Source organism: Ruditapes philippinarum, unplaced genomic scaffold (genome assembly GCF_026571515.1).
Source record: "Ruditapes philippinarum isolate M1 unplaced genomic scaffold, ASM2657151v2 ctg716_1_1_1_1, whole genome shotgun sequence".
NCBI lineage: Eukaryota > Metazoa > Mollusca > Bivalvia > Venerida > Veneridae > Ruditapes > Ruditapes philippinarum.
Window position 1 is genome coordinate 147,313 of NW_026863653.1, and position 19,355 is coordinate 166,667.

General features: G+C 32.7%; 1 protein-coding gene across 2 annotated transcripts; it reads left to right on the top strand.

Moving 5' to 3' along the window:
- Positions 1-287: 287 nt before the first annotated feature.
- On the top strand, positions 288-7,367 carry LOC132722838 (zinc finger protein 83-like). 2 transcript variants are annotated; one of them, XM_060707422.1, is made up of 2 exons: positions 288-376; positions 5,231-7,367. In XM_060707422.1, the coding sequence occupies exon 2, from the start codon at positions 6,065-6,067 to the stop codon at positions 6,995-6,997; it is 933 nt and encodes a 310-aa protein (XP_060563405.1). In that variant the 5' UTR covers positions 288-376; positions 5,231-6,064; the 3' UTR covers positions 6,998-7,367. The 2 variants fall into 2 exon arrangements, with proteins under 2 accessions (XP_060563405.1, XP_060563404.1); XM_060707421.1 differs by lacking the exon at positions 288-376 and adding an exon at positions 3,817-3,904.
- The last annotated feature ends 11,988 nt before the right edge of the window (positions 7,368-19,355 follow it).

Below are 19,355 nucleotides of genomic sequence, written 5' to 3' on the forward strand. Positions count from 1 at the left end.
CTTATAATAAGTCTTAATTTATAGTCACTTATATTAATCAGACTTGTTTACATCAAATCGCATTTTTGAAGAAATTTAAAAATCAGTCTACTGTATTCTCATTTGATATATATGCACTTGTATCATATTATAAAACAATATAAACACTTACTATAGGCTATAGGGTCAAAACGACTTGCGGAAAAGGGCCGAAACGCCAATGGATCGATTTTTCACTGGGCCGAGCCGAACCCAATTGCAACTTTTCGGCTCTTTCCGTCAGTTTTCGGATAATAGCGATTAGGCTAAACGTGTTGCTTGCTGAGTGGCTGCCCTTTGAAAGTAATCCGCCATGATTTAATGTTTGCGGTGTTATTAAAAAAAACCAAAGAGTTCGGTTAGTAATCTATAACCAGTTCCTGTAATTATTTATTTATAACATATTACAAGTTTACCTTATCAAAATTAGGGCGGCACTAAATTTATATTTAGATTCTAATTCAAATGTTTTATTCACCCATGGCCATGCATGGTCTTATTTCCGCGTTACCCAATTTAATTTCGGAATTCCAAGTTATTGTCTATTGGGCATAATCAGCCTGAAGTGCCTCATAGACTTCATGCACCTTCAAGTTTTACTTTCACTTTCTAATTGTACCTTATATACGACTGAGAAAGCTTAGATGTAATTATTTTATTCAAATATAAAGCAAAATAAGTTATTCACCATTTTACTTTTAGTTTACATAGGCCCCTACCTTTTGAGGCAAGGTAAAGGTGAACTAAATAATAAAAGTAGGGTTGTCACGATACGCCAGTAGTGTGCCACATTACTATATATTGCGATATGCAGGGCTCTCAGAATTTCGCAAGTCAATGAAAAGACAGAAAGTTCTGCATCTTTACTGTGAAGGAATAAAATACAATTAGATTAAATGAAGCGGTGTTCTTATTAGAAAAAAAGGTTTGAAGTGGAATCAAATATCTACTAGCAACTTAGCAAGCACATTTGGTCTTGAAACAATTTGTTAATTTGTATGCAGACAGCGAAAGTTGAAAGCCTGTGTCGGAACCGTCAAACAACTGTACGTATTTTAATGTCTATTTGAATACAGACATTTTTGATGTGAACATTTGTACAAATAAATATAAAACAAAAGAGAAGAAAAAGAAGAAAAAAAAAGAAAACTTGTTAATCATTAAATTTTTCATCACGGTCATTGGTCAAAACTAGACTTTTTACATTTCACGGACATATCGTATGCTTGAACCACGAGTGAAATTGCATTCATAAATCCATAACACATTAATTTCAAATACGAAAATATATAAAAGAAATTCTGTAAAATTATTCTAAACACCCCATAAGGTGCCCCATAATAAAAATAGCCTTCTATACGGGAAACAACCTACTGTTAAACAGTGTTGCCTCCCTTGGTTAGAAGAAAATTGCCGCGGGTTTCCCATTTCTGTCAATTTTGCTTTTATTTCAAAATTTGTTGATTAAAAATGTCAACAACACATAGCTCTAGCTTATATTTATTGACTATTATGAAATTTGAATGATTATTAGCGACTTTGGAAATGTCGTCTGTATTCGCTGGCAAAGGGGGAAAACTTGTCTTAATTTGTGCCTAATGGAGTTATCCTTTGCGCATGCGCAACAGTAGCACGTGAAATCCCTCATGCGAAAAATGTAAACACACCTGCTTGTAAAATATAAAGGTGAGAACGATATATTAAATGTTTAATTTAGATTGAAGAAATTCTGTCGAACGTTTTCTTTGAATGATATCGTTCTCAAAAAAACTCACCTTCAATTTTGAAGAGTTGCAGTAAACGAAAATAACCGTATTGTCGGATACTACTAGCCGACGGATACTGCTTCGATACCAGTAAGCAGCAGCTTTTCTGATTAAATGTATAAAAATATCTTTATGCTATATCATATTAATTTTAAATAGATATATTTAATGGAAGGAAGTGGCTAGCCGTACGAGCCCGTACGGCTAGCCACTTCCTTAATGGAAAAAGAAATAACAAATGTACAGGTACTCCAAGTAAATCAAAGATATATTATTAACCTTTAAAAGCAATCAATAATTGACACCTCAAGTAAGTAATTCCTATCAGTTGTGTAGAGCTATTTTTAGAGCTGTCAAATAACATCCACTGAGTCACGCTTCAGAGCACAGGCTATAGACAATGCTGTGTGTAATACACGGTGACATTTTTATTGAGTATGATTTGAACATATGTAGGATTCAATAGGTAATTAGGGGTAGATTTAAGGTAATTATTATTATTGCATAGCTGAAAATCCCATGTGGCAAATTGACTCTTGTACGGATAATTATCACGTGTCAAATTTGTGCATTTCCTGATTTTCACGAGTCAAAACCCGGATCCCTGTGTCAATCAAGAGCCCTGGATATGCGATCACTGTGTAGCAATATGTACCACGAAATACTGCTTTATGAACACAAATATAATAAGACATCTAGGGCTGTCATGTATCAATATATTAAGAGGCAAATATCGTCGATATATTGGTTTTAACAGTAGATACAATGGAAAACATTTAAATATTTGTTATAAATTGGGATCATAGTGTAATGCATGTTTGTAACATGACAAATACTACAAACCAACAGAAAGTTTGTTTTTTCTGTTATTTTGTCACTGACATTTGAAAACAGAGTTTAAAGTTCAAGTGAGACAAAAAAATGGAAAAAAGTGACTTCCCTTATTAGGCAAAATAGAACTTTTTAGGTAAATTCACTAACAGAAATAAACAAATTTTAGCTTGTATCAATATTTGAAAATATGTACATGTATAGATATTGTATTAGATGATAAATATCGTTGATATATCGATATGTCGATTTTCAATGACAGCTCTAAAGACATCCATTCTAATTTTAAACCTTTAAATTTAACTTCTAACTCTTCAAATATGTTAAATAGTTTTTACACACATGATAAAGAAATACAAAGTGCAAAAGTAATACTTGAAGCTGTTTGATGATAGAGTGTTAATGTTCCATTTAAAAGTATTGATGTTTAGTTTTATATTGACCAAACATAAGATGGAAATAAAACAATGCATGTAATTATTATGAAAACCAGTGTATTGTGACACCCCTAAAAAAATAGAGGATATTGAATGAGTGTAAGCTTAATATTGAATTTATTGAACGAGTTTAATAAAATAATATCATGATGCGAGCCTCAGAGATGAACTTACACAAATTTAATATTGGATTTGTCTCATACCAAAAATTGTAGACTGTTTGAACTGAAAAAGAACCATTTTGACCTACGGTATAGTGTAACACTAATATTAAAGGTGTCTGAATGTTATGTTTATATAACACAAATGTGCAATACCATTTTTACAGAGTTGATAAAATGGCATTGGTATGTGATAAAGGTTACTGTTGTTTTTTGCTTTTGAAACTTAAAATGTAAAATTTTAATTGCCTTGGAAATATGAGTAATGGTCTTTTATTCACTGAATAATTATTTCATTTAAATTCTAACGAATGCATGCACTAGACATTACAAAATGTGTATAACTATAAAACATAGTGCAGAATGCTGCTGTTGTTACAGAATCATTTCATCATAAGCTTTTGGTAAAGTTTTATACCTAAACATAAGATCATTTTCTGGTTATGATATCATTTGACAGTATTGTGATTGAAATAGAGTCTGCAGTTTAATTCTTTTTTACCAAAAAACTTCAGTTACATTAAATGTTTAGAGAAAGTTAAAATCATTTGGATAGGGAGAATCTTAGTATTTCTTACTTGATATCTTCTCTTATACTTAAAGGGGCTCCACTGAGGTTTTTTGACATGACAGGACTGGAAATAATTCTTTGAGATTATTACTCCATTTGATGTAGATCTATACTAATAAGGTATGTGTAAAATTTCAGATCATTAGCTCCCTTCGTTTTCCAGAATAATTATTATTAAAGTGGAAAATGACCCAAAATTGAAAAGCGTTTAAAGCTTTTCACTCAAATCGGACTGAGAATAGCACAAACATATGATTTTCAATGTATTTCTTGTATATTTCTTGGTTATATTTTATTTATATTTCTGTTTTAAGTGCTCATGTTTATCTATGTGAAAAATTAAAATTTTATGTTTTTAGGCCCGCTTATAAACCTCAGTGGAGTTCCTTTAAGAGGTTAAAGTTTAAATTTGATGTGAAACATTGTTTGGTGAATCTCGACAAAAATTGTAAATTGTAAAAATTATAGCCCAGAGTTGTATCGTGACCTTGACCACCGAATTCACTAGACTCAACTGCATTGTGGCATTATTAAGTTCAATTGTAAAGAAACCAGAAAAAAAATCTTCTGTTGACCTACGCTTCTATATTTACATGAGTACAAGTTTTCAGGCATTTGCCTGAAGTTCAGATTTTTTTTCTTCTCTTAAAAGCTCTCTTTTTCTATATAAAACCAAATTGAAATAATACTAAATTCTGGGTTTTCAGGTTTTCTTATATTTTTAACTTGCACCCATTTATTTAGTGTTGTAACATTGTGGTGGCATAGCATTTTTCAGAAATGCAGTCTTGTTTGTTTATAATTCACTTTTATACCAGTGTTTTATACCAATGATTTTAGTAAAATAGTGTACATGTTTGGTTTACACAAATATGTTGTCCTGTTTATGAATGTCCTTTGCATGTTTTCTTATGACCATTTTTTGTCATCACTGCTTTGATAATTGTGTCCATTATGTAACATCAGCTTGGTGTTAGACATGGCCATTGGTGAATTTTCATAATTTAATATAGACATTTAGATAACTAATCACTATTAATCTTTGCAAAATTAATGTGTAAATATCAACATCACCTTGATATCATCTCTATTAATGACAGCTTAACAAATCTGACCTTTATGGCCTGAATATCAGTAATTTACTTGTGCCTTGTCATTAGGAGTATTTATATTCAGGTAAGCGAAGTAAAAGCTCAGTCATGACCCTCTGTTTTTTCATTGCTGTATATATAAAAATATATTATCTTATGTATCATTACCAAGTGGGTTTTCTGTATATCAAAATAGCCTAACAAATAACACTTCTATTTCATAGAAAGAAAACAAATGGATTATAAAGGCATGTTAGTGTTATAAAAACCATTTAATAAAACTTGATTCAAAAGTTTATATTATCTAATTATATAAATTATATCAAAATTATATGTTATAATAATTATTTCATAGAAATGCTGACTCCTGATGCAGTTTTGCTGAATGAAAGAGGCTGTTACATGTACAAAGTCAGATGTAAGATTTGATACAGTTGAAGAAAGAAGAATTTGTTGACAGAAAAAATGAAAAATACATGCCAAACAGTGAGCAAAAGCATTTAATGAAGGAAATACCCATTTTTTTCTTGTTATACAGTACCAATGATGGAATATTTGTATACCTTTAATGGGAATTGACAAAATAGAGATGAGGAGTTGAAAATATGCTTACAATGAGAGAAATGACAGGAACGAAAAGTAATCAGAGGATAGAAAACAACAGTTCAACAATGACTTCATAATGATACATGTAGGTTCAGCATAATAAATAGTCAAGCAATATTGTGGTGTGTGTAATAGTTTCTAAAGTCATAAATGCTAGAAAAAGTGATAAACAAGAGTCCAGACTGGAGAAAATATAGTTTCCGTGATGGCACATTCAGCGACATGAACTGTCTGAAGCACACATGAGGTTATATACTGGAGTAAATCGTTGTAGGTTTAATTATTGCAATGGCACATTCCACCATATTCACAATTTGAAATCATGACACATGGAGAAACACACTTGAATAAATATTTCCAATGTAATGAATGCACTGGCACATTCTTCCATAGTGACAGCCTTAAGCAACACATGATGATGCATCCTGGGGAAAAAAACTTTTTATATATAATAAATGTAATATCTGTGATGTTACAACTGTAGAGCAAATCCGAAGCAACACATGAAGATATACATACTGAAGTAAAACATTTGAAAAATAACATCCGGGGTGTGACAAATACAACTGATCTCAAGAAAAACATGAGTAAACATACTGAAGATACACAAATCGAATGTGATGGCACATTCAATTGCATAAGCAGTTTGAAGCAACACAAAAGGAAACACACTGTAGAAAAACCTTTTACATGTAATACATGTGAGGGCATATTCAGTGATGTATATACTCTAAAGCAACACATGAGGATACATACCGGTGAGGACCGTTTTAAATGTGATGTATGTGAGGGCACATTCAAACACATGAGCAGTTTTAAGCAACACAAGAGGATTCATACTGGTGAGAAACTATTTAAATGTAATGTATGTGATGACACATTCAACCGCATAAGCAGTTTGAAACAACACAAGAGCATACATACTGGAGAGAAACCTTTTGAATGTAAAATCTGTAAGGGCACATTCAGACAAATGTCCACACTAAAGCAACACATGTTTATACATACTGGAGAGAAACATTTTAAATGTAGTATATGTGATGGCGCATTTAACCGTATGAGCACTCTGATTCAACACATGCGGCTACATACCGGAGAAAAACCTTTTAAATGTAGTGTATGTGATGAAACATTCAACCGAAAGAGTACTTTGAATCAACACCTGAGGATACATACTGGAGAGAAGCCTTTTAAATGTAGTGTATGTGATGGCACATTCAACAACTTAAGCACTCTTAATCAACACATGAGGACACATACTGGAGAGAAACCTTTTAAATGTAGTTTATGTGAGAGCATGTTCACCTGCATGGGCAATTTAAAGCAACATATGAAGATACATACTGGAGAGAAACTTTTTAAATGTAGTGAATGTGATAGTACGTTCAACCGTATGAGCAACTTGAAGCAACACATGAAGACACATACTGGAGAGAAACCTTTTCAATGTAGTGTATGTAATGGCTCATTCAGCCGAATGTCTATTTTAAAGCAACACATTAGGGTACATACCTGAGAGAAACCGTTTTTAATGTAGTGTATGTGATGGCACATTCAGACGAATTTCTGTTCTAAAGCAGCACATGAATTGATACATACTGGAGAGAAAACTTTTTCAATGTAGTGTATGTGATGGCACATTAATTCAGACAAATTATTATTTCTATTCTAAAGCAATACATGAGGATACATACTAGAGAGAAAACCTTTTAAATGTGTAGTAAATAATGTTGTAATTCAAGTTGGCAAAACTTTACAGGGCAATCAAAAAACTTCCTAAAATATTTGATATCAGATTTAAAAAAATTATATCAAGAAAATTTCTGTATTTGAAAAATGTTCATAATATTTGATATAGTTCAAGTAACAACCATTTTGCAAATAAAATGTTGAAAATATGTAACATAATTTTTGTGTGCTAAAAGATAATATCTATAAAGATACACCTATTTTCCACCCAAATCATGAGTGAAATGTATTATTTCCTTTAAGCAAAATGGAACTGTTGACTCTGGTAACTCCATTTTCAAAAGACTGACCATTAATTTTCACTTTGAGAGAAATGAAATTCGAGTAACGTGGATCTGTTGCTGCCAGTATATTTAGTACATACATTTGTACATGTAGAAACATATGCCTGATTGAATGTCCATAGTCTTACTGGTTTGTTATTGTTGATTGTGGCAATGTTGCAATATTCAGCCGTTGAAAATTATAAATCATTAAATGAAGATAAATTCAGATATTATTTAAAATTTAATCCATATATATATTAATAGTGAAACATAAACTCAAACATTCATAGCAATGGCATAAATGCAAATAAAGTTCGTCAGTATTGTTCAGTAATAATTCAGTGGCAGATTCAGGCCCGGGCTTCAGGGCTGCAGCCCCCCAGCTCATCCCAAAGATACGTTTACCAGCTGGGCTGGAATACATTTTTGGCAGTTTCAAACTTTATTGGCTGTAGTGTACTCCCTTATCAAAACAGTAATTGCTGTGACATCCAGTTGTTAATCTCCTGCCTGGGGACTAATGGCAGAGATCTTTATCTATCAACATGCTTCAATGACTTCAATGTTTAAACTGCATAATTGATTGGTTTATTACTTTCCAAAGGTCTAATAAAATTAATAGTCACAGATAGTGGCAAATAGATGTGTTACATTGTACGTACATCATATTTTACTATCTTTGTTTTTCCATTTCCTATAATTAAGAAAATAAAGAAATTGAAAATTATTATTTGTAAATTGAAAAGACGGAAAGTTTTATAAAGATAATATTAAAGGAATCACGTTTTATTAACTTTTTTACTAAGATTTTTATTAAGATGACGTGATGGGTTCGATCCCCGGGAGCAGCTTTGGTAGTTTAGCGCGGAGGAAGGTAGTCTAGTACTGGTGTAACTCTCCAGGAACGATATGGTTAGGAAACTACCCGCCTATATGACTGAAATACTGTTGGGAAAAGGCTTAAGATGAAACAAAAAAAAAAAAAACCCTTTACAATTCATTACTATACAGGCACATTAACACATTTATTTAAACAACAATATGTCTAACACTTGGAAAATGTGAATTAATCATCGGATGAAAACGAAAATAGAAACGAATGTAGCATGTTAGAATCGGAAGTACATGTTAATACATGCATATGTAAAATGACGGAATATTAGTTATGCAAATGTCATTCACTTTTTTTAATGCGTTTATTTAATGCGTTAATTGGCCAGGAAGGTTGTTTTGATGATTTCTAGGTTTTGTTCAAATAATTGGGTTAATTATCTCTGGTGAAAAACAAGGTCACAGGAGCTAAACTAGAAAAGTTTTGTTAAAACTCTAGCTAGGTAGTGGCTACAGTTTTGATCCAACTATCCTGGAAATTTCAATCAGGAAGTCTGTTTTGATGATGTCTAGTTCAAGCTCGAATATATGTCATCTCTGGTTAAAAACTAGGTCACAGGAGCTAAATATAGAGAAAGCTTGTTAACACTCTAGTTTGCTGCATTTTTTGATCCAACAATTCTGGAAATTGATCAGGAAGTCTGTTTTTATGGATATCAAGGGCACAGGAGCTAAAAATAGAATCAAAGGGCTGCAGCTCTTATGATGGTAATTTCTGATCTTTGCAATCTAAATCATACTGACTATCTGTATGTAATTTCCTGTATAAGTTTATTTTTATATACTATAATTCATCTTACGCAGCGACAGCGTTTTGATTTTCTTCTATAACAGTTTGAGATTTACATATGGAATTTTGCATGAAAAAAAAAATAGAATTGCCTCGACTAGGATTTGAACCATAGGCCTCTCACACCCTCAACGAGACCGCTTACCTCTGCACCACGGCGAAGTTATACATATGAACCTTGAATAAAAACGAATACATTATGTAATTCTAAATTGAGAATTTCCATTTCGTGTTTGTAATCCTTATTAATTTCGAGGTATTTTGTTCACGATAAACGTGTTGTTTAACACTGATGAAAATAATTTATCGAAAATCTCCTCGCCAAAATAGTCTGACATGTATATATTTCACTACTCGACAGTCAGATTAATTTGTGTACTACGCTCTGGAGTATTCGGTAATTGGCATAGCTAAAAATAGCATTTTCATTGATTAAAATGATAGTCATGATAATCCGAAGCTTTACGGAAATAGCCGAACATTTTTCATTGGGTAAAAAAGATATTCATCCGCGAAATTTGTGATTGTAACCTCATATTTCTATTGACTAATCTAAACTTTTAATGCACTGTAATTCGTTAAATGCCTACATTTAAAATTATTCTTTCTTTTAAATTGCTGGTTTTTAAGCAGTTTTGAGTGAGAACTACTTTGCGTTGTTAGGACTGTTAGGAAATTTTGTGTTAGACCGTGGATGTTAGCTATGTATTTACTGATCTTACGATCAGAAAATACAAAAATCATGTCAACATTCTAGTGGCTGCAGTTTTAATCCAAATACCCTGGAAATTGACCATGATGTTTGCTTTTTTGATTTCTAGGTCAAGTTGAAATATGGGTCATCTCGGGTCAAAAACTAGGTCACAGGAGCTAAAAATAGAAAAATGTTGTTTACACTGTAGTTGTTTCAGTGTTGATCCAAATATATTGGAAATTGGTTAGGAAAATTGTTTTGATGATTTTTAGGTCAATAAGGGTCATCTCTGGTCAAAAACAAGGTCACAGCCTCACAGGAGCTAAAAATAGAAAATCTTAACACTAGTGGCTGCAGTTTTCATCAAAATAGTCTGTAAATTTGTCATGATGGTTGTTTGAATGATTTCTAGATCATATGTTTGAACATAGGTCATCTCTGTAAAACTAGGTCACAAGAACTAAAAATAGAAAAAAAGAACTCTCTAGAGGCTACCGGTATCCAAATATCCTGGAAATTGGTCTACAAGTGTTGTTTGATGATTTCTAGGTCAAGTTCGAATATGGGTCACCAGGGGTCAAAAACTAGGTCACACTTTCTAAATAAAGATGAACCTTAAATTGTTAACACTCTAGAGGTCACATTATTACTCAATTGTCATCAAACTTGGTCAGGATGCTTGTCTTAGTAATTGCTTTGATGAGTTTGATGGGTCAGGGGAGTGATCTAGAGCCATTTTTGCCATCTTGTTTTAAATTTCACATACTATAACCTTAAATTATGGCATTCATCTGAATTTGGCATTTACCAAAAACAATGTGACATTCTCTTGCTAAGATTACTGGTCTTGAATTTCTTCAACTTTTTTGTGTATTTCGACTGAAATTGTGTCTGCTTTTTAAGACAATTCAATTTCCAAAAATAATGAATAATACATTCTCTGTATTTTTTTTTCATTTAATTTACCAATGCATTTAAATATGCATGATTTCCGACAACCGTCTTTGATTTGGTGGCCTAGCCCTACCTTCTGTACTTACATAAGAGCAACGTCTCACAAAAAGGGCCGAAACGCTAATGGGCGTATTTCACACGGGGCCGATTAGGTTTGGGGCCGAAACAAATCTACTGTTTGCTGAGTGGCCGCCCTTTGAAAGTAATCCGCCATGGTATATAATGAACGAAATTAAACAGTAAGTAATCTGTTAACTATTCCCGCAGTTATTATTGACAGTATTACATGATTTATAGTTTGCTAAAACTCCTTGTACGGCAATGCATATTTTAGAATTCTTATGTCTATAGATGTTTATCTTTGTTTATTCACCCATGTGCTTTGATAAAGAGTTCGGGGGTTCGGTCCACTAACGATTCGCCCCATACTGGTTGGGGACCACCACGAAAATGCTAAATTTAGTATTTTCTTTGTTCAGTGGTTGTCAGTCACTCTTTATCAACAATAAATGTACATTTCTTCTAAAGTTAAGTAAATAAATTTATTTCAACTTCCGTAAAATTATCGGCTATATCCTGGATTAGACTCCGGGGTCTAAACCAGGAGTATATATTAGGTTCATTCCGTTTTCTTTAGTGTATTATATACAAGTTTTAGGCCTGAAAAATACATAGAGTATTCAAATCCGTGCGTAAATGGACCAATATTTCAATGTCTATTTCAAGAATGTTGACTTTTAAATTTAGGGATCAAGAAAGGAATGCCTGACCCGATATACCAGCTATAATCATTTGCAGAGTAAACAAAAGAAATATCCAAAATTTTAGCATTTGTTGCTGAAATACTGTATATCATGTTAAAAGTATAAAATCATGGTACCCAAATTTTTATCTGAATTAAATCTTGTCATGTCCATAAATGTCCGGACATGTAGTGTAGACAATTTAGGTAATTTTGATACCTTCCTTGTTGAGCCTCAGATATATACTGTGCTCCTCTTAGTTCACGGTACTTAGCGATTTGAAACCAGAAAGAAAACAACAAATGAAACTTATGGTACAAAAATTGTAATAAGCTATAACATATAGGTATTTTCCGGTTACACGACTTACCGGAATCGGCCGAATTACCGGAATCGGCGGTTAATTACCGGAATCGGCGGTGAATTACCGGAATCGACCTGTAACTTTGTAATGATTAAACTTTTTAAGTTTTTTCTTGCAATTTATAAAAAATAAACAATATCAATGATTTATGAAAAGATTTTTCTAAATAAAATCGCTTTTGATTAATTTTACAAGAGATCTAATATCGGCGAGCTACTGCAAAACTGCCTGTGACCGGAATCAACCTGTTATTTTGTTGTTTATGCAACTTTTAATGTTCCTTTTGCATGTTTTTATAAAACCTAAATATTATCATTAATCTTCCTAGAGATTGTGAAAAAAATCGCTTTTAAATAATAATAATAATAAACAAATATTTATGATTAGCGAAAATGGGCAAACTGCCGGAATCGGCGAAAGATTACCGAAATCAGCCTGATTATTACAAAGTTAATTACCGAAATCGGCCTGATTATTACAAAGTTACAGGTCGATTCCGGTAATTCACCGCCGATTCTGGTCGATTCCGGTATTTCGGCCGATTCCGGTAAGTCGTGTAACCCGGTATTTTCTGCTATATATGGCACAAGGAAACAACAATATATTCAAAGTTAATTTTGTAGGACCATACTTAGACCATATGTCAGCCATTTTGAAAACAGTATGTCATCATTTAAGTCGCGGTAATGGTGTTTTATTTCAGTTTTTTCATATTTCAGTTTAAATTTCTACATTTTATTTTGCATAATTGTAAATATTAAAAGTATCTTTACATTGTAACTCAAAATTTATTTTTTCAACAAACAAGAACATTTTGAAAATGATGATTGTTTCAGACATATGTACAAATTTAACGGACTATTGTTGCTTTTTGCAGAAGTTTGTAAAATGTTGTTCTGTTTTACGTAAAAATCTATAGATTTAAAATATTTTGCACAAAAACTTTGTTGTTAGATGTTTGAATAAAGTATGTCAATTCTGACCAATTTTAACACTGGTCACATAAAAATATGCCATTACCGTGAAATAAGTGATGTTGAGTATAAGTGTCAATACAATCAGAAATAAACAAACTAGTTTGCTAGTTAGGAGAAGAATCTTGCTGAACTTTGTCAAATTTGTTGGTCTCTATAGGTTAAAAATTACGGAATCTGTACGGACAAATGTATGAAAAGGGTCCGGTTGATGGTCCACAACCAGTAACGACTTGCACACTTCAGTGGCGATTATTTCCAGATTTAATGGTAAATTTAAACCCCTCTTATGAATAATATTTAAAACGACTTTAAGGTTATCAATATTGAAAAATTAATTGTTTATATGATCGTTGATATAGACCATACGGACCCGGCGTACTACAAGCCAAATTAAAGTTCTACTGGTTGGAGACCATCAAAACGGACAACCACTTGAAACCAAGGTGGCCCCGATGCCTGATTTCATTTTTTTATTTGTTCAGTGTTGTTGATCTATTGGTCGATTTTATATCAACAATAACTGCATGTTTGTTCTATAAATATAAATAAGTAGTTAGATTTATTTAAATTTTCCTAAACGGTAATATACGGTCCCGTGCGGCTAAAAAGTTCTAGTGGTATGTGAGTCAAGTACGACTAGCCAGGACACACTGTATTGGCTAGCCGTACGGCATTTTTCAAATTTGTAATGAAAGTCAAATTTGGATAGGTTATTTTTTGTGTCTTTAAACGAGGATTATAACCAAGTACCCACATTTGTCCTTGTGTGTTCACTTTGATAAAGATGCTCCGCCATTTTGTAAAATTAATAAAAAAAACTTGAAAATGAATATGAAGGTAATGCAAGCATACTATTGTTTCTTTCTTGTTAAATTCATACAGTAGTATATTTTACCTGGACATCTCATTTGAGATACATGTATAATATTCTCGATAATATATTTGTCACTGAAACAAAGTATACAACAAAAATCGCTTAAAGTCATAAAATAACATATGCAGTTTCGACTTTCATATAATTTTGAAAAGTGCTGTACGGCTAGCCTGTGACCAATACAGTGCATCCTGGCTAGTCGTACATGACTCACACGGCTGTATCTTAAAAAATAATGGTGAGCAAACAACAGGCTTGAAATTTTCCCTGTTATTTTATAGTGAAAAAAAAAACATGTCAAAAGTGCTTGAGATGAAATTTTATTGGAAATGACTAGCCGTATGGGCCCGTACTGCTAGCCAAAAATTCTAGCAGTTTGATAATGTCATGCACGGCTAACCAGGACACACTGCATTGTCTTGCCGTACGATACTTTTCAAAAATATATAAAAGTTGAAAATGCATAATTATGTTACTTTGTGTCTCTAAAATGAGGATTTTTAACCAAGAACTTGCATTTGTAAATAAATAAACTATATAAATAAACTTGTTTCATAACAGCATGATCTGAGTGGAATAAATAAATAAAATTAGAACTTTAAACAAAAAGAAGAAAAAAAACAACAAGTTATAGCAATTGTATAATTGTATTTTTAAATGGGTAATTATCGAACATAAAATCTTTAAATCCTATACAGAGATTTACATTAGAAATTTCTTAGGACGCGTTTTACGAATGTAAACTTTCCTTAATTATAATGATTCATTTGACAAAATTCTACTGTACTGTCAATAATTAACACAATTATTACAGCACAATAACAATCATTTTCGCTGGTTTTTTTCTTCTATTTTCTGTGCTTTATAACATTTTTACGTTGTTGAAAATTAAACTTATTGAAACAAAAAAGGATTATTATAATAATTATGTAGGCTTCAATTGCTGTTATTCAACTGCAACTATATAATCGCTTTTTTCTAGCTATCTCACTCAGGGAGATGAAAACGATCGACATTCGTACTTTTTTAGCCAACAGCATACGAAGGCAATCGCTGTATCCTGGTAAATCCTCGTTTAAATACATAGAATAACATATGCATTTTCGACTTTCATATGAATTTGAAAAGTGCTAGACAATACAGTGTGTCCTGGGTAGCCGTACGTGACTCACGTACTGCTAGAACTTTTGGCTAGCCGTACAGGCCCATACGGCTAGCCACTTCCATTTTTATTACTTGTAAATGTATTACATCTATGATCTATACATTATAACCCATACAAATGATTAAATACTGTTTCAGTTTATATCTCTCTGTATTTCCACCAGGACATAAATTATTAAGTCACTGATTTTCAGAAATAAAAAATGATCTCGATATGATTGGTGTTTATTGGCTATTTAACACCGGTTTGAAGTTTTGCTGTTATGCTATGAACAGTATTTTCTGATGCACTCTTTTGGTAAACACAAGATTCACTACTGTTTGGAGTCCCACACTGCTCCCTATTTTGCACTTATGGAGGCGCATGAGGTTCAAACTGGTTTCAAAACTTTCCTCAGTTTAAGGTATTACCATCCTAATGCATTACCTCCCCTTTGAAGAGTATTCAAATAGGCTAGAACTACTGTTAACTACATTGAAAATGAGGGCCGTGGGTTCACTTATCCCCAGAAGGGTCAACTTTTTTTTCTTTTTTTTTTCTTTTAACATTATTTATGTATCTCTCAGGTCCCATTTGGAAAGAAAAAAGTGTTTAATTTTGATTTTTTAATTTATATAGGTATTTATTGCCTAAATTATGCTAAATCTAGTAATAAATATGGTACCTCAGATATTTTCAAAGTGTATAAAAATCAAAACTAGACGGTAAAAGTATTTCATATTATTCAAGATCAACCAATATACTTCTTTAAAAATTTAGGGAAACTTTGAAAACAGGTACTCTTTTGGGTAAATTTTAAGGAATTTTTGAAGTAGGCTCATTAAGAAGGAAAATGGTTAGACACGTGGTAAAAATAGGTAGGGTAAGGGTAACATTTTTATACAGATTTCATAAATTTTAAGTAGAAACCATAATTTTGCTTATGTGGATTGTTAGCTGAATGGTACTAGTTGTTTTCTTACCAAAAATTAATGGGAAAACATTTTTCATTAGAATGTTATTGCAGATTATTTAAAGGTTCCTTATTTCTAAAAAAAGGCCCTAATAACATCCTAGCTTGAGAAAAGTGGCCATAACTTGATTTCCGTACGGTAAACTTTGTTTAAATTTTGCATACAGGTGTACTTTAAGGTATATATCTGAACTATGATGTAAATTTTTTAGTTCCTTATAGTGCCCATTAGGGTCGTAATACCTTAAGTCTGAAAAATGATTAAAGTTCATTTTAAGTATTATTATAAAATATAAATGAAATTTCATAAGGCTCGAATGAACGCATCACGGATGTAATTGTCATATTAAAGTCTTTGCCTTGAAAATGTTGGCAATCTTTTGGATAAGATCTAGACTATTTCAGAAGAAAATTTGTATGTAAGCCACTAAAGAAAAAGAAATGAAACAGAGTTGGACTACCAGTCTGAAACTTGTATGGTTTTCTTTTGTGTAAAATGTCATATTAATTTTGTTCACTGCTATAAATATTATGTATTTAAATGAGTATAGCAGCATGCCCAGAAACGCACAAACGTGCGTTTTTCATGCAGAAAATACAATGAGTACACAAATTTTTCAAAATATGTGCGTCCAAAAACGCACATTTTTTGCCCATGGTAAATGAACAAAATCAGTAATAAATTGGTGGCCCGCAACCTATAGGTAAATAGCCAGAATATAGTGGCCGGTAGCCTAAAACGCTTGACAAATTTGAGCACCTGTGTGTTACGTCATAATACTGTGTGTTACGTCATAATACTGTAAATCATGGTTGACAATTTTCGGAAGAGTTAATAGCTTTTTTTACGTTGCAGACGGTAATTTCCTGTATTTCTCTCAAATAAGTTAATAATAAATTATGTATAATATATGCATTGAGGTCAAAACAAATAAAAATCAAGAAGATTCCACAGCTGTCATGGCCTAATTTTCCGCCGCGGTCAGGTGAAAATAATAACTGTCAGCTGACATGTCACATGACCAATGACTTTCATAAACCTTGATGTTTGTCTTTATTTTGAATGTATAAAAATATTACATTGTCATTGTTTGATCTGTTCATATATTTTTGTCTTTTTAATTCGCTGAAAATTTTGGTTTTTGGTTGTCATGAATGTTTTTAATATCATATGATATTTTAGGGCTGTTCTTAATCTATTGTAATAAAATTAATAAAAACACATATAAGGCGGCATTTTAATTTATTAAAATCTGAATATAAAATGAGTTTTTCTTGCCGTTATTTTTTCATCATTTTATTTGTCTGGAAAAGTGTACCCACATTTTTTAAGCTGGACCCACATTTTTCAAAACAGGTGGGTACTGTACCCACTTTTAAAAAAATCCAGTGGGCATGCTGTATAGATGATTTGATAGTTTCTTCCATCTTCTTTACTTTTTTACGCCGGAACTGGTGTTAAGGTAATAAATGTGAGATATGTCAAATAAAAGATACAGTAATATTTAAGTTCTAAGTGAACATGAAGACGACTGCCCATTAAAATATTTGCGTTGAATTTAGCGCATTATAGCCTTAAACATTGTATATTGTTGTTAAAATTTATTTGATGAGGGCATTTTAATATTAACACTTTTAAGCTCACCTGAGAACTGAAGGTTCAGGGTGAGCTACATGTATTAGAGTCAAAGGGGGACGCTCTGGCGCCCATCGTTATGCATCAACAATCGTCTTCTTCTTTGAAACTGCTGGGCAGATTTAGTTGAAATTTGGTCTGTAGCATCCTTGTGAAAGTCACACTTGAATTAACTCTTGTCATTTCAATAGGCCTCTTTTAGGGGTCAACAGAGCTAAAAATAGAAAAACCTTCAAACAACTTCTACTACAGAACTAATTGATGGATTATCACCAAACTTTGTCTGTAGCATTCTTGGGTAGTCTTTTATCAAGTTTGCTCATATTAATTTAATTGGCCCCTTTTAGGGGTCTCTAGAGCTAAAAATAGAAAGACCTTTAGACATCTTCTTCTACAGAACTAATTGATGGATGATCCCCAAATTTGTCTGTAGCATTCTTGGGTAGTCTTGATAATTATCAAGTTTGCTCATATTAATTTGATTAGCTGTTTTAAAGGGCCGCTAAAGCTAAAAATAAAAATACATTTAAACATCTATTTCTACAGAACTAATTGATGAATGATCACCAAACTTTGTCTGTAGCATTCTTGGGAAGTCTTTTATCAAGTTTGCTCATATTAATTTGATTGGCCCCTCTAAGTGACGGCTAAACCTAAAAATAGAAAAACCTTTAAACATCTAATACAGAACTATTTATCCCCTGCCGATGGAATCGGGAGGGGGATATATAAGTTTTGGCGATGTCCGTCCTTCCGTCCATCCGAATTTCGTTTCCGGAGTAGTTCTCTGCAACTACTGGCTGGAATTCAACGAAATTTTATGGGAATCATCAATATCAAGAGGAGATGCGCATATCGTCAGCTTGTTCCGGTCAGACACTTTAACTCAGAGTTATGGCCCTTGATTAGTTATGCAGTATGCATATAGAGTAAAAATCGTTTCCGCGCTACTTCTCTGCAACTACCAGCTGGAATTCAACAAAACTTTATGGGAATCTTCAATACCAAGAGGAGTTGCGCATATTGTTGCCTTGTTCCGGTCAGACACTTTAACCCAGAGTTATGGCCCGTGATTAGTTATGCAGTATGCATATAGAGAAAAAATTGTTTCTGCGCTACTTCTCTGCAACTCATGGCTGGAATTTAACGAAACTTTATGGAAACCTACAATATCAAGAGGAGATGCGCATATCGTCGCCTTGTTCTGGTCAGACCCTTAAACTCAGAGTTATGGCCCTTGATTAGTTATGCAGTATGCATATTGAGCAAATATTGTTACCGCGCTACTTCTCTGCAACTACTGGCTGGAATTCAATGAAACTTTATTGGAACCTTCAATACCAAAAGGAGATGCGCATATTGTCGCCTTGTTCCGTTCAGACATTTTAACTTAGAGTTATGACCCTTGATAACTTAGGCATTATACAACCAGAGCAATAATCGTTTCTGTGCTACTTCTCTGTAACTACTGGCTGGAATTCAATGAGACTTTATGGGATACTAAGAGGAGATGTGCATATAGTCGCCTTGTTCCTGTCAGATACTTATAACTCAGATTTATGGCCCTTTATTATTTATGAAGTATGCATACATCTCATTGGCATTTCCAGATATTACTATTTAACACAAAGTTATGGCTCTGTTATTGCCCTGAATATTTATCAAGTTCAAAGAATATTACTGTTAATGCCATGATTAATATAGAAATAAAGCCTTATGTCTTCAGTTGTTGTGTTAATAATACATGTAATGACCAGTACTCGGCTGGGGATATAAATTTAACGAATTTGCTTGTTGATAGATGACCACCAAATGTCCA

Excerpts from the sequence above, each read along its gene's own strand:
- LOC132722838 (XM_060707422.1), top strand. The coding sequence starts at position 6,065 with ATGAGTAAACATACTGAAGATACACAAATCGAATGTGATGGCACATTC.